The sequence below is a fragment of the Asterias amurensis genome, chromosome 5 (assembly GCF_032118995.1).
Source record: "Asterias amurensis chromosome 5, ASM3211899v1".
Taxonomy (NCBI): Eukaryota; Metazoa; Echinodermata; class Asteroidea; order Forcipulatida; family Asteriidae; genus Asterias; species Asterias amurensis.
This window is the reverse complement of record NC_092652.1, coordinates 16,902,849-16,919,852: the sequence shown is the minus strand read 5'-3', so window position 1 is coordinate 16,919,852 and position 17,004 is coordinate 16,902,849. Positions and strand designations below refer to the sequence as shown.

General features: G+C 39.2%; 1 protein-coding gene across 4 annotated transcripts in view; it reads right to left on the bottom strand.

The window, feature by feature from the left end:
- LOC139937606 (uncharacterized) overlaps positions 1–17,004 on the bottom strand; it is a 55,992-nt gene continuing 38,988 nt past the window's right edge. For 3 of the 4 annotated variants that reach the window (XM_071932823.1, XM_071932825.1, XM_071932826.1), the window contains 3 exons: positions 7,018–7,238; positions 5,288–5,464; positions 1–3,504 (listed from right to left, as the gene is read on the bottom strand). In XM_071932823.1, the coding sequence (XP_071788924.1) occupies positions 2,303–3,504; positions 5,288–5,464; positions 7,018–7,231 (1,593 nt within the window). In that variant the 5' untranslated portion in view covers positions 7,232–7,238 and the 3' untranslated portion in view covers positions 1–2,302. Of the gene's footprint in view, positions 3,505–5,287; positions 5,465–7,017; positions 7,239–13,738; positions 13,832–17,004 lie in introns of those variants that run through there. The other variant, XM_071932827.1, reaches the window with a different exon arrangement.

The following is a 17,004-nucleotide window of genomic DNA, read 5'->3' as shown; positions in this document are numbered from 1 at the left end:
TTGTGGTTAGTATTCTAGAAAATACAAAGTTAATACGAAAATGGGTTTATATATTATTTTTGTCATTAGAAATTAAACAACTTTTGTTAAAAATGCTAACTGAGAAAACAAAAATCGGGACAGAATAAAATCCCAGAAACTTATTATGGAATAAATTCTATTGTTGAAATCATTGAGTGGCTTAGAAAGTGACGATCACCCAGTGTTCTTTTACTATTAACCCGTTGGTGCACAAGGCAGTCGCTGGCGACCACCAAAAACATGTCAAATTGGTCTTTTATAAACAGTCATAACTTAAAAACTACAACCCCAAAGTATACCGCTCTCATTTTATTGTTGAGAGCGAGTGTTGAGCTTTCGTCTGGTATGATGTTCAACAGGGAGTGCTATTGATCATTTTTGAGAAAAACATAGTTGAACATGTTCTTTTTTTGCTTTGTAAACAATTAATCTGTGCACCAAAGGTTTAAAGCACAAACTCAATTTGCACCCTCAATATAAGATCAAATGAAGTCACACGCAATTGGCAAACTTGCCATGACTGTTCCTATTGTCTCGTCTGTCTGAATAATCTTCAAGGCAAGGAAACTCGGCAAACTCCCACAAAGGGATAAAAACCGCCAAGCTGACAACTTCCAATCTCTCTCATACAAACTTTGGTTTAACAGATCTATGAATATGAATAACACAAACCAAGAGATTGTTATTCAGTAACTAGATGACAATACTTATAATAGTCATTGTGAAATCAGCGATTAGCTTGGGGGATTCAAAGCCACAACCTTGTGATTGAGCTGAAATTTCATGCAGTAGTAAATAAGACGTCCCCAAAGTGAAGGGAATTCATGAACTGAATTATTTCAAAAAAATATAGTGACACTGAGGTGGAATATTTCAATTATTTCAGTTTGATTCAGAATTAAAAACTACCTGGTGTTTTTTTCTTCTTCAGATTAAATACATTTAAACTACTTCAGAATGTCAAATAATTCATTCAGTTTTGGATCTCGATATAAAAGCATGCCTTATTAAAGGCAGTGGACATTATTTACTCAAAATAGTTATTAGCATAAAACCTTTCTTGGTGGCGAGTAATGGGGAGAGGTTGATGGTATAAAACATTGTGGGAAACGGCTCCCTCTGAAGTGCCATGGTTTTCAAGAAAGAAGTAATTTTCCACGAATTTGATTCTGAGACCTCAGTTTTAGAACTTGAGGTCTCGAAATCAACCATCTAAACGCACACAACTTCGTGTGACAAGGGTGTTTTTTACTTTCATTATTATCTCGCAACTTCGATGACCGATTGAGCTCAAATTTTCACAGGTTTGTTATTGAACGCATATGTTGAGATATATCAACTGTGAAGGCTAGTCTTTGACAATAACCAATAGTGTCCACTGCCTTTAAGTTCCAAAAGTGAAGATTGAGTTACAATCGGCAAATATTTTCCAGCTTTGCCGGAGGGTACATGTATGAACAACTGCCTGTGTTTCATGAGTGAGGTTTTGATTCTTGGAAAAGTGAGAACAAAAAATCATGTAACTTGCCCTTTTTGAAAAAAACAAAAAGTAACACAGTAAGCAAAGTTCATTGTATGGAATTACCATTTGCATGAAACAACATTTCTTTCTCAAACGTGAAAAATAAATAAAAATAATTTCTTTTGTATGGTGAGGTAAACTGGAGTTACGGTTTTAAATGATGTATCTTTTCAGAAATGCAAAGGCAAAACTATTTTCTGGTCCAACAGGAAACTTTGCAAGTTTAATATTAAAATTTGACAATCTGGTCATAAAAAAAACATGGATGTACTTTTTGTAATCAAACTTGGCTGTGCTTTACCTTTTTATTGTAAATATAAAAGTGTTGGGTCCAATTTCTTGGCTCTGCTTACCAGGGAATTCAGTGCTTACAGCGCCCTGTACAGAGCATGTAAGCAAACTCGGTAAGCAGCACCGTAAAATGGTGGTTTTAAAACAGATGTGGGCCCAATTTCACATACAGCAGGAAATAGTGCTTAGCAAATTATCGGCTAAGCAAGAATTAGTTGGGAATCAGGATACATACAATTATTTACTACTTTGATTTTGGCAGGTATTCCGTTTCCAGTTAAGCAATTATAATCCTGTGCTTAGCAGTATTATGAAATTGGACCCTGAAATGATGGTTATGTTTTGTTATCCTTTAAAAAAAGAGCCAAGCAAAAAACATTTTCTGGGCTTAGAAGCTCTACTAAATTGGCCCTTGATTTTGTATACTTCTATCCTTTTAGTTTTATACTCAATACACAATGCTGTTTTTCAATGAATTGACGTCGGTGGGCCAGATGTGCATTCTGCAAGCCTTAAATAAGTCGCTACTGGATCGTACGAGTTCTCCATCTTAAACGTCACCGTCCCTCGGTTTGAATCTTGAGACTTCCCCCCTTCAGCTGCAATGGTATCTCCGAGCTTGGCCGGTTTGCTGTCGTCAGTCTGTGGCGAACAATTAGTACTTCGTTTGTCTTCACCCTCCTCTAGGCAAGTTAGTAATGTTAACTCTGGTCTCTGAGATGCCCTTGGTGTCGTGTACTGTTTGTTGTTACAGTTGTTCCTTGCCGGTGAATTCAATACCAATTCATTAACGGAGACTGCAGTGACAAGTAAACAGGGTACATTCTCCTTGGATAATTTGGTCACCGTCTCCTCCGAAGCTCTCCTATGTGGGGAAGGCGGCGCACTATGGATGTTCGCCGGTTCCGTCTTGCTCCGCATCAAGATCCTTGGTTTAAGATCTCGTCTGCAGTCTGGGGGAGATTGTTGGGGGCTGTAGTTCAAGGAATGAAAGGGCGACGACCTCTGCGGGGATGGGGCGAGATTCTGAGAGAGTTTGGCGTCAAAGAATCTCTGCATCTCACAGAGTTTCTGATGCTCCTTGTGTCTCAGACATAATGCAATGTACTCACTAGAGACGTTCACGGTTTCTTTATTGCTGTATGCATTCTCCTGTAACGAAGGACTGCTATGGCACCGTACAGGGCTCGACGATATTGACTTTGAGCATCCGCACACTCCTAGTACATTAGAGTTCATGTCCAGTAGACATTTTCTCTCTTCCTGTCGCTGGATGACGCTCTCGTCCGTCTTCTCCCGATTGGACACAAACACGTCGTCTGTATCAGTGCAGCCCAGATTGCAAAACGCTCCGCTGTTCTTACACTTCTGTTGCCACTCCTTCAGATTGCACACCAGTGATGCCGGGATGTAGCCGAGGTTGTGCTGGATGTTGTAGGCGAACCACCAGTTCTTGCTCTCCTTCTGAAGTACGGTGAGGACTTCGCCCTTGCGGAAGGACAGGGCCTGCAGGTCCTCTCCCGCGGTGAACTCATCCAGCGCGATGTATTCCCGGTTGTCCATGTGAAGCGGGATGTAATTGTGGTTGATTCTCGATCTTGTCATGGCTGTCAGAGGAGCGGTTACGGTGACGGGAATCGTTCTGAGAAGACCGTCTTTCAAAGTCAGTCCTAGGAGACAAGAAAAAATTGTAATAAAAAAACAGTTCATGATCTCAATCAACCAATCAGTATGTTTCCATAGTATCAAAATCACAATTAAAAACGGATCAAAGGCAATGTAAATTCAAAGTTAAGAAATAAATAGTTGTTTGATAAGATTAATCAAATGAATAATAAGCATGGACATACATGAAACTGTGGAGGGACCACATAAAGAAGCAAAGCCTGTAAGGTTATGGTTCCCTGAGAAATCTATAGGGTGGGACCACAGTATAAAAATGAGTGTAGAAATTCATTTGTCAAATCATAAGATATCCAAACATTCTAAAACGTTCATCCTTGTGGAGCATTTCTTTGTTCTTTCCTTCGTCCCTGCACCTAAAGGAACAAGTTGCCTTGGATCAGACGAGTTGGTCTTTGAAAAGCCTTTCTAATCGTTTGTTATAAAATGCATATGGTTAGAAAGATGTTTTAAAAGTAGAATACAATGATCTACAGAAATTTTCCTCGAAATCGCATGGTTTTACTTTTACTCTGCGAACTAACACGGTCGGTAATTTGGCCGACAGTGGTAGTCGACGAGGTAAAAAGGAAAATCACGCAATTTCGAGTGATACTTGTATGGATCATTATATTCTACTTTTAAAATGTTCGAGTGATACTTGTGTGGATCATTATATTCTACTTTTAAAATGTCTTTCTAATCACATGCATTTTATAACAAACAATTACAACTGCTTTTCAAAGACCAACTCGACCGATCCAAGGCAATGTGTTCCTTTAACAGTTTCCATTGGACTTTGTACATGCATTTCCTTGAGGAGAACCTCATCCCAGTCTTTAGAATACCTCCGTGGAGTCCTTCAAATATCCCTTCTTTGTTTTGTCCTTGTCTTCATAAGGTACCGAAAATAACCACATGAATTTACAATTGTATTTCTCCTCTACCTGAAACTGTGCGCACAATTTGTTTACCACATAAAAAGCAAATTTGCTGAGATCAAACTGGTATGGAAATTCTCTCTTGGTTTGACCTTTATAAAAGTACATTGACATCGACGATAATCAATTGGTGAGAAAGTGCCAGAAAACCAGCTGGCACACCAGTGGGATTTGAACTCCTGACTCTGCCCCAAACCTGTTAAAGTTTACAGAGTTCATAATTTCTGCAACAGGTTCTGGAGAAGGTCAACAATTAGATTCTGGCATGCCAAATAAGCCTGCGGAGGGTTTTGCGTGAAGATTCTTCTTTTATTTAATTTTATTATTATTTTATTACACTTTACAAGGGCAGAACAGCTACAGAAATAAAAAGATACAATCCTAAAAATGAATAAGACTGGGAAACATTCGACGTCACAGTTCGAGGCTCATTACGCCAGAGAGTGGCCTAGAGCCAGTTCGCATTCACTTCGCACTCTAATTCTTTGTACATGCTTACCTATAAAACATCATTACATGATTGTACATGTACCCTGTATCCAATGATATCGCTGGTTCTGTAAAGCCTATACCTGGGCCAAATTTCATAGAGCTGCTAAGCACAAAAATTTGTTAAGCATGAAATTTCTTTCCCGATAAAGACAGGATTACCAGCCAAATGTCCATTTGTTGCCTAGTGCTTGTTACTGGTATTCAGCTTTTGTTTCCTTATCCTGAAAATCACATGGAAATTTGGTTGGTAAACCTGTTTTTATCAAGGAAGAAATTTCAAGCTAAGCAAATTTGTGTGCTTAGCAGCTCTATGAAATTGGGCCCAGTAAGGACAGGGGACCAGTCTATGTATACACACCTGATTCATCCAGTGCTGATCCTTGGTAGCATTGTACCAGGCTACACAGGTCCCTGGCCTGGATGTCCCGGCCTCTCTCTTCACTTCGATCTCTCCTGACGTAGAACATGGACTCCAGAGTCTCCACAAGATAGTGGTTGACAGTGATTCCCGTACAGACTGAGATGACAAAGTGACCTGCGTCAAATAAGAAAGCATAGACGATGATATGGCAAAAAAAAAATGAAGAACGATCACCCCAGTGCCCAATTTCATAGAGCTGCTTAAAGGCAGTGGAAACTATTGGTAATTGCTCAAAATAATTATTAGCATAAACCTCACTTGGTACCGAGTAATGGGTAGGGGTTGATAGTATAAAACATTGTGAGAAATGGCTCCCTCTGAAGTGACGTAGTTTTCGAGAAAGAAGTAATTTTCCACGAATTTGATTTTGAGACCTCAAGTTTAGAATTTGAGGTCTCGAAATCAAGCATCTTAAAGCCCACAACTGAGTGTGACAAGGGTGCTTTTTATTTCATTCATATCTCGCAGCTTCGACGACCAATTGAGCTCAAATTTTCACAGGTTTGTTATTTTATGCATATGTTGAGATACACCAAGTGAAAATACTGGTCTTTGACAATTACCAATAGTGTCTACTGTCTTTAAGCACATAAAGTAGCTAAGCACAACAAAATTATCCTTACCAGAATAAGGTCACCAGTCAATCTACCGTCTTTGTGATATATGGATCACAAAGGCAACCAAACAGAATTGGTTGGTCACAAAAATAGTGCTAATGTCCCTCACTCAGTGACGCTCAAGATGCTTTAACATTCAGTATTTTCCAGCAAGGTGTTTTAATATTGTGGAACTACGTTTGAAGTATGAGACCTATACCTATATATCACCATGTAATGGTTTACAAGGTGCAGTGGCGCAACATAATGCCAATCAAACCAGGAACTAAGGGGTGAACCACTGGGTTCTTTGGCGTGCGATAAACACAACACACGGGCGAATAGTCAATTTATCTGAATTTTCACAATTTTCCAGAAAGAGGAAACAAAATTAACACTGTGTGCCGTAGCAAATGATAAAGAACACTGATCTATTCTTTACAGTTGCTGATAAAGCCAGCAGGCTGAGTTCAGCACTCCCCTCAAAGTTCAACACCACAATCGTGATTCACACCAACAGAGGGGGTAATCAAGGATGCTGCTAATAAGACACATGTCAAGAAGCATTCAAGGAGGTCTAACTACAGACTGTGCAAGTCTGGTACAAACTTCCAAACCAAATTGGTAAAACTTTTAAATATGTGCGATTCTGTTCAATAATTATTATTAAAGAACTATTATCATCGAGCGCAATCACATTCACCGAGAAGTCTTATGCGCTTTAGTTTAAGATGAGAATATACATCCTCACCCAAAAATGTCATTTTTATTGCAGTTATAATTTTATCAAACTATTTTGGTTTCATATAAAAATTTGAAACTGAATTTAGAACTAATTGCTATGTGTGTTTTTATTTCATATTTTTTATTTTTTGTATATAAAAGGGTTTAATAAAATTTTGAGAAGACAAATTTAGTTTTCATGAGTTGTTTTCCTTTCCAAATGTGCTAGACTTGCACAGTCACTGTCTATAGCAAATCTGGGTGTCCTTTTCAGGGGCAGGTTGATTTGAAAGATCTTTATAAAGGGAGGGCAGAACTTTGGGGGGAAGGGGGTGTGGTTCAACTCACCTCCTCTATTGCTGCTCTGCCTGACAAGAAACAGACCTTCAGCTGTATGGGAGTTTTTCAAAAGTAAATCCTCGGCCACACTCCGCGCCAGGAGTCCATGAAACCATAGCGGTACGCCCTCTGGAGTCGGCGCCCTGCCAGTCATTCGGGAATTCGGTGGTGACAGGCGAGATGCAGAGCTGATCGCTGTGCGTTGCTGTTTTGAGACAGACATTTCAGTTCTGGAGGAAGAATAGATATACAAAAAACGTAGCAAATAAATGAGGCTGCCAATTGAATACCAAATGCTTTAAGTGTCCCAAATTGACTTGGGAAAATAGAATAAGCTGTTGAAAACATAACCAACCAGAAGGAAATGTGGTTAGAATGCAAAAAAAAACGCTTATTTTATATTAAGCTTTTGATAAAGACTCTGCTAGGGTCAGAATGTTAGGCCAATTCACTATTTTTTGCACAATTTTTTTATCAGTAAAACAGCTCGACTCATGCTGTACGTTTTGCTGTATTTTCTCATTTCCTTATTTCATCCGCTTCAAAGGCCTGTACTGTGAGATATTCTTCTAGCTTTCCCCCTCTCTTTTGCATTTTGGAACTCCATAGTACCCATATTGTTTTTCCACTATTACAAACCAGGCTATATATCCCCTGGCACCCACAGTAACTGCCGCGGTGCCCTGTGCTTTTGCTGTGGTGCCCTTTGCAAAGTTCCAATACAAATTTTCCTCAAAGAAGTGCCCCTTACCCGATGAAAATTCCTGTCCTTTTCAAGAACGAAACTCAAGGCCTGACAATCTATCACAATTCAAGAGAAATGCCAATAGACATTTTCTCCTCACCCTAAAGTTCTACATTTTCCTTGTAGCGTTCACTTTGACGTTGAGTGGGCCTTCTGGCCTTGAGTTGGCGGATCCCACCCCCCCCCCCCCCCCCAAAAAAAGAAGCCTGTTTTACATCTGTCATTCATGAAGCGGTATAACTGACAAAAGTCATCACAACAGGATACAATCCCAAATGTCAGCAGACGTACAGTTTAGTCACAGATTCAAGAAACAACATCCAGAAGGCATGCTATAAACCTCTTTGTGAGAAAAGTGGCTCTTATATCAAATTGATTTTAAGTGCTTCCCCACCTACTGAAACAGCCCCCTACCGGGCGGCAGGGGATGAGGAACCGTTTTTTTTTTTGGTATAGTATCATATCCAGAGTTATTATGTACTCTTAGTAAACACTCCAAGTCTGATTAATATTTATGAATGCATTCAAACCCAATAATGGGTCGGTGGTGAGGGGTCTGTCCTTCCCCCGCAATGCTATGACCTACATGTACTCCCACCAGGCAATGAACCCAAACCGATACTGAAGGATACTTAAAGACACTGGACACTATTGGTAATTGTCAAAGACCAGTCTTCTCACTTGGTGTATCTCAACTTACGCATAAAATAACAAACCTTTGTGAAAATTTGAGGTCAAATGGTCGTCAAAGTTGCGAGATAATAATGAGAGAAAAAACATCCTTGTCACATGAAGTTGTGTGCTTTCAGATGCTTGATTTTGAGACCTCAAAATCTAAATCTGAGGTCTCAAAATCAAATGCGTGGAAAATTACTTCTTTCTCGAAAACTTCAGAGGGAGCCGTTTCTCACAAGGTTTTATAGTATCAACAGCTCCCCATTACTTGTTGCCAAGTAAGGTTTCATGCTAATAATTATTTTGAGTTATTACCAACAGTGTCCACTGCCTTTAAGGATGTCCACCAAGTAGAGAAAATTACCCAATGCCAAGAGTGTATGGATTTCTTTAATGTCGACCTTCAGAGGTGAGAGTCATTGTTGACTGAAGCTGTCCCAAACACGGAAACCTAACTTTGGGAGGTATGCTGAAATGATGACATCAGTAACGCTGTTCATTTAATACAGATTCCAACATATGGATGAAAAAATGCAGAACAATTTTTTCAGTGAGGTTTCTGATGAAGCCACTTGTGTAGTAGTGAGTGTTTATTGAGAGACGTAATAATACATACAATGGTGTTACCGCAAACCAAATACATTGATGCCTCACCATGCCTCAAGAACTCTGGATATGATACTAAAAACTTGGCAGGTTCCCCTGCCGCCCGGTTGGGGGCAGTTTCAGAAGGTGGAGAACCACTTACAATCAATGTGAAAAATTTGTGAGTTTGTTCTCCATTTTTCATCCATATACAAGAATTTGTAAAATGAACATCTTTACTAAAGTTTTAATGGACATTCCTAATGATTCTATTCAAGAAAGAAGTGATGACATGTGTCCACCTTTTGGTAACCCCCGGAGTCACAGATATCAAGGAGCTTCTGGGAACAGCATCTTGGAGTTAGTTCGAGTGGGCACAATGGTTAACTAAAGGCTGATCATTTGCACTCGAACCCATGCTGGTCGATCATTGGTTGATTACTGTGGTCGACCATTTGGAACCAACCTCGCACCCATGGTTTCTTCACTGGTCCCAACAGCACGTTCCATTCTAACATGTGTAAAGCGCAGAGTGGAACCAGTGACACTATAGCGAAAAGGCAGAAGGTTGACTAGACTTCCAAATGAGTCGTTCGAGTGAGTGCGTCACTGCGCATGTACGTTGCTGGTCCGTAGTCAACCACAGGTTGACTAAATGTGCCCACTCGAACTTGCTCCTAAATGTGCCCACTCGAACTTGCTCCTAAATGTACCACCCCCTCTAGAGGTTGTTTCCTATACCTTTATCTGCCCAAGAAGCCGGGTTCCTCGGTCCTTTGCTAGGTGTTTTTAAAGGGTTTCGATACCTTTCGTAAATCAAGTTTTTGGTAATGACATGAGTCCCTACTCCCTGTGAAAGAAGATGCTTTTAATATGATTTAACTAGAGAAGTTTTGGCTTCATTAGTTGTAAATTTTTTGAAAATCACAGAGCAATGTCTTCAGGAAAAACGTGTAAGTCCTTTGTACATGCTAAAATAATTTTCGTCTCACTGAGATAACAGTTATTTATTGTGAAATTGTTTTACTCATTACTCAAAACCTACAGCACCTCAGTAAGTCATATAGGGAAGCTTTCTAATACCGATATCTCACAACTGTGTAAGATTCTTGTAAATCTGTGTAGGTTCGTGTCTTGAGTCAGACAAAAAGTAACTAGACCCTTTCACGGCTCACAACTGACAAAAAATAAATTTAGAGTAACCTGCGAGTTCATCCAAAAGAGATGATTTGTAACAGAACAACAAGGTCAATTATTATTTTACAGGATTCCATTTAGTATTCAATGGCGTGGCACAGCATTTCTTTTTTTACTGAATGAACGGGCGTAAAAATATAATGATATGGTACGATCTGCATGTTTACATTCTCTCAAGAATTGGAAACAAATATATCCAAAGTTCAATTTCACAGTGTGACAAGCTTACTAATTAGGCTTCATTCAAGTAAATCTGTAATTGTAGATAACTTTCCCTTTGGGCCATTGCCAAGAAATGATGACCCCCCCCCCCTTATAGGTCGGTCAGCTCTGACGTTACTCGCTGAAATGGTGTTAATAAATATGCCGACGTCAGCCCTCTTTCCCCCTAAGGCTTTTTCATATTTGGAGGGGGGGGGGTGCTGGAAGAAGGGGCCCCCCTGGCTATAATGTCTGTTTTGGTACGCTCAAGTGATTCCAAGAAAGTGAGACCACGGGCCGAGGCATATCACTTTTCTTCTTGTCTCACTACATCTTCCAATTCATCCTTCACATCGCCGCGGACTGGCACGGTCCAGAATTCCATAAACTGAATGGTCCGTTTAATTTGATTCGGACTGTATTTCCTGCCCCTGATGACGACTGCTTAGAGAAGGGTACCGGTGGCTATTGCAATTAATTATGCAAATTTGAGCGTGGGACAGCAGGCGCGTGTGTGTATTACGTGTAAAAGGTGATGGGGGGGGGGGGCATTGGTTGATGGAGGAAAGTGCTTGAACTTGCAGTTAATCAAGCATTACTTAGATATCGGATTCTCTCTCATGATTTTGCACTTGAAATTTTTTCCCCACAAACAAAAACTAAATTCCCGCAAAGTTAAATCTCTTTAAAAATAAGCACTTGTATTCTTATAGAATTAGTATAACAATTTGTATTTATAGTGTCAGAGCTGCTCACTTTGCATCTTGCAATCAGGGCATTGTTGTTAGAATTACATTCATAAATATAACAAGGGAAAGGTTTCCATAATCAGGGATATTTTTTAAGTTTGTTCATTAGAACTTATAATAGATGTTGAATTTGCATCGCCGATGCATATTTAACATCTATTATATCGTTGCGGTACCCGCTGCCAAAACATAGGATTCTAACTGCCTCTAGCTGCCGGGCAACCTCGGTAGTCTAGTTGGTAAGACACTGCTCTAGAATTGCAAGGGTCGTGGGTACGAACCCCACCCGAGTAACAGGCCTGTGATACTTTTTTACAGGACTCGGGAACAGTGCTAACACACATCGGTGTATGGGTAAAAACCAAAATTAATATTCATTAGAACTTGTAAAGATTGGTGATTTTCCAGAAACTTTCTGCAGAATCAGGGACAGTTTGGCAACTCTGTATTGTGGATAATATCTCAAATTAGCATCTTTACTAATACTGTTTGTAAAGTAAACTTAAAGACTCTGGACACTATTGGTAATTGTCAAGGACCAGTCTTCTCAACGTTTTATACTATCAACAGCTCTCCATTGCTTGTTACCAAGTAAGGTTTTATGCTAATAATTATTTTGAGTAATTACAAGTAGTGTACAGTGTACAGGTACAATTTGGTTTCACTCTCCAATTAATGGTCTTTCAAGCAAGAGCTTGAACACACACACAAAATTAATAAAAGAACAGGACCAGCAAATTTACAAAAAAGGAAAAAATTTCTAGCCAGCTATCCAAACAAAAAAAGGTTTAAAAAAAAAAGTCTATTTTTGGGATTGGTGAAAAACAAGTTTTATATGTCAGGATATATTTAATCTTGGTCTGAAATCAGCCGTCAGTTGAGTCTTGTAGGGACTGTAAGGAATCTACAACTCAGATGTCTGTAAATGTCTGTTTGGATTGTTACTGTTCTGTAGCTAACACAGATAAACTTTGTCTTGCTATCATCTCGGCAAATGGAAACTGTCTTCAGTTACAGACCTCGGCTAGTCCCCGAGGTGCTTGCGTGTATTACCCTGCCTCGGCTATTTTCGTTGTCAACATTCTGCGTCTGGGACATCTTGAATGTTTTTGTTTTCCTTTGTGTTTCTTTCCAGATACACTCACTTTTTTTTTCTTTCTTTAAATACTTTGTACTGGCTCTATTTCAATTCTGGGGTTTTTTGCTGACTCTTTTGTTGTACCGCGGAACCGTTCTCTGGGCCACTTGCAACATTGTGATGTTTGTGTGTATACCATGTTCCTGACTTATAATTTTTTAGATTTTTGACCAAGAGAATACCTACTACATGTCACTTTTATTAAGAGGAGACCATTTAAGTATCCTTCAAATATTAATAGTGAATAATGGAAGAATCGTACCCGATTCAAAATTGACTTTACATTAAAGGCAGTGGACACTATTGGTAATTACTTTTAAACAGTTATTAGCAAAAAACCTTACTTGGTAATGAGTTATGGGGAGCTGTTGATTGTTTAAAACATTGTGAGAATCGGCTCCCTCGGAAGTAACATAGTTTTCGAGAAAGAAGTAATTTTCCACTTAATTATTTGAATCTGATTTCGAGACCTCAGAATTTGATTTTGAGAGCACACAACTTTGTGTGACAAGAGTGAGTTTTTTCTTCCATTATTCTCTAGCAACTTCGACGACCAATTGAGTCCAAATTTTTACAGGTTTGTTATTTTGTGCCTACGTTGAGATTCACCAAGTGAGAAGACTGGTCTTTGACAATTACCAATAGTGTCCAGTGTCTTTAAGGTACCTGTATATTGTACTTTGACAAAGTTTTGTTAAAATAAACACAGGCAAAACAGCTGAAGCTACAAACATTGCAGGACTTTTGGGACGCCAGTAAGAATAATATGAAGTCTTATATATCATACATATCGACCAATAAGGTAACTCAAGGCACTTGAACAGACAGAAACAATTTTAAAATGATTTTTTGGGTTGAACAAAGAATTGACTAGAGTGGAATTCGAACCAAAGACCTCCCGATTAACGTGCCTGCGCTCTACCAACTGAGCTATCTAGCCCTATGTTGGCGGTGTCCCTATTTTGTCAATATCTTTGTTCGGGGGTGCCAAACAATTCTAACTAAGACAAAAGTTTTGAATTTTTTGAAATTATGATACCAAATTGTATTTAGCACCTAAGGGTTTACAGGGTGCTGCGGCATATTCAGCAGCCACTGCTGACAAAACGATTGTTTTTTGGTAATGTGTGCATGCTCAGAACTATGTTGACAATGGGATTTTACATGGTACGTCTGCTGCCAGCTAACATTCCAAAGTCTCCCATTATATGTACGAACATTGTCAGCACTTTTTGAAAACACAGTCAGCATCTTTCGGGGATGACATTCAAAACAAAGTGCGAAGTATTTTTCAAAAGCTCAGACAGAAAACTGGACAGGTGCTTATTCCAACCATAGAGAAAGGACAACCAACCTTTCCAAAAGAAAAAAAAATGTTGACCTAGAAACAAGTTGACCGGTGTTTCAGTCTAGCCTTATTTTCTAAGAATAACAAAGTACCTTTTTGATAAAACTGCTATCAGCTCATTCCAACACCTTCAGCCTACTCACAAGAGAACACCCTCTTGAAGTGATTATCAGTATTAATGTGGCGTGACAGCTGGATAACCGATCGTAAAAAAAAAAAAAACTTTCGTCTCCCGATACTCTACTGAAAGCATACACCCTGACGAGACGACACACTCTGACACCCCAAAATCTAAGGGGTTTCAACCCCACCATTTCCTGTTTGTTCACCGATTAGCCAATCAGGTCGCCTCGTCCACCGAGCCTGGAATTCCAAGTTCCCCTTTCAATCCGTGTTGATCGGTCACTCAATCCTTTCTGTCAACGTCCTTGTCCTAAGCATGAAGTTGTTTTGCCGGATGGTTGGCTCGAGTGAAGGACTTACATTTCCATTATTATAACCCAACTGAACTCTTGAATGGGCAATCAAATTACCCACCCCACCCCCCCCCCCCCTCCTTAAAAAAAAAAAAAAAAAAAAAAGAGAGAGAGACTGTTTTCAATGACTGACGATTGACCTAACCAGTTCACTAAAGACCTTAGTAAGCCTGAATGTTCAAATTGAAATGATAATCCCCTTTCAAGTCTTTGTTCCTCCAGACTCCACCAGTGTGCCAGAACTTTCCATGGAGGTTCGGGGTGCTTTTAAGAGCACAATAGAGCGCGATACTAAGGCGATAGTTCCAAGTGGGGAAGTCACAAGGTCACATGTTTGGGTTTCCTGTCACTAATGTAAGGAGAGGAGCTCATGGGGGGGGGGGGGAGCCCCCGAAGGGCAACTTCTTTAGAAAGAAAAGATTCTTTTCAGCAGGGATGTTTCTGGATTTCTGAAGTTTTTATTGTTGCTGATTGGGTGACAGGTAACAAGAGCGCTCCAAGTCGGTGTGTTCAAAGCGCTGATGTGTGTAACCTTAACAAACACAACTCCTGTGTTTGACACTGTTCAATAAGCGGGTAATGCTTTTCACCCGGAAAACAAAAATACCGAAACAATAAACCCCCGCAGATAAACACGACAAATGGAAAGGAAAGACAAAAAAAAGACTAAATAAACACCGCTTCTAAATCTGAATACTAGAAATCCAAGAATAAACATCAGTCTACGTTGCCAACTCTTTTCACAGAATTTCTTATTTTGTACACATACTGTGAGCCTGCGTGGGTTTTCATTGAAGACCAAAAAAAAAAGCCATTATTGATGAGATTTGTTTTATTTAGGCAGACAATTGTCTTCTCAGAATACTCTTAAAGGCAGTCATGGCAGTGGACACTATTGGAAATTACTCAAAATAATTGTTAGCATAAAACCTTACTTGTTAAGGAGTAATGGGGAGAGGTTGATAGTATAAAACATTGTGAGAAACGGTTCCCTCTGAAGTGACGTAGTTTTTGAGAAAGAAGTAACTTTCCACAAATTTGATTTTGAGACCTCAGAATTAGATTTTGAGGTCTCGAAATCAAGCATCTGAAAACACACAACTTCGAGGGGTTTTTCTTTCATTATTATCTAGCAACTTCGACGACCAATGAAGCTCAAATTTTCACAGGTTTGTTATTGTTATTGTTATCTGTTTTATCCAAGGTGAGAATGTTACACATGTCAAACTGCAAAATAATTCCAAACAATGGTCTCTAACGTGCATCGCCCCCAAAAACTTCAAGCCTACAAATAAAAGGTGTCCGCAAAACCAACTTCCCTCTCAGAAATAAGGACAGGGTTTATCTCAAATAACAATCTTGGACACAGAGCACACAGACAAAATTGGTACCGGTAGTTGTCCAAGACCAGTGTCTGCACTTTATGTGACCCGACATAAATTAACAAACCTGCCAAAGTTTACACTCAACTGGTCATCAGAGTCTCTAGAATATAATGAAAAAAATCCCATTGCTGTTTTCAAACACGTATTTTGGACTTGAGCTGTTTGTTTTACTCATCTTCAAAGCGCAGAATTCCAGGCAAAAATACTTTTGAGGATAATTTTTACACCATGAACATCTTTAGACAATGCAAATTATGTGTAAATCTGTGAAGATTTGTATTTTCAATCTGACCAATGTTATGTACCCCTTTAAAGCCATTGGACACTTTCGGTAAACAGTGTTGTCCAAGGGCCACACTTCGTGTATCACAACTTCTATATCAAATAACAAACCTGTGAAAATTTTAGCTCAATCGGAAGTCGGAGTCGGGAGAAAATAACGGGAAAACCCACCCTTGTTTCCCCACGTTTCGCCGTGTCATGACATGTGTTTAAAATAAATCTGTAATTCTCGCTAACGAGAATTGATATTGTTATAATGTTTTCTCAAAAAGTAAAGTATTTCACGGAATAATATTTCAAGATAAGTCTTCCACCATTACCTTCTGTAAACCCTGTAAGTTATTTGTAAATCTGTGAACTTTTATTATTATTTTTATGTACCATTGGCTTTAATGCAAATTATGTGTAAATCTGTGAAGATTTGTATTTTCAATCTGACCAATGTTATGCACCCCTTTAATTGGTAAAAACACCATGTCTTCCTACCATAGAGATAAAGGCAAAGTGTACCTTTGGTTTTGGGGGTCATTCAATTGTTTTAATCCTATATAAATGTAGATGTACATGTGTATTGACCCCTTGCACGCTTATCACACGCGGCGACCAATACCCCGCTCACCATGTTGGTGGGCAGTTAGGTTTACGTGTATTAACGCCGCGTCGCCTAAAATGCTCACTTTACTGCATAACGCGCAGCATGGAGTTATATATAAAAAAGCACAGTGAAATTGCCCACCAGTATGGGGCATTCAAGATTTTTCTGCTGATGACGTCAGGTGAAATGGGTCAATACAATAAAACTAACATATGAAAAATTGCATTTCAAAAGGTGGTCCCGTTTGTGAGATAACATTGAAAATCCGCAGCGGTTATATGCCACGCAGGAAGCATAATGGGTAATTTGGATTCACAATCTGAGAAGCCTTACCGACAGTAAACGCTTCTCAGATTCAAACATTTGAGCATAAAAACTGATATATTTTTCCATAACCACACTACTTCAAAGAGAAATGTTTCTAAAAATGCTTTATACATAGTTAATAATTTGATATTGTTAGTTATACAGTGTGATTACGTCCATCTTCTATTTAACATGATGAGTTGTTTGTTCTCAACTTTAATATTCAGGGACCCAAATGGAAACCAGTTCTTAATACTGTTTTGGCTTCTTACAAAAAGTAATTTTAAGAGCGATTACCAAAAGTAGAACCTCCC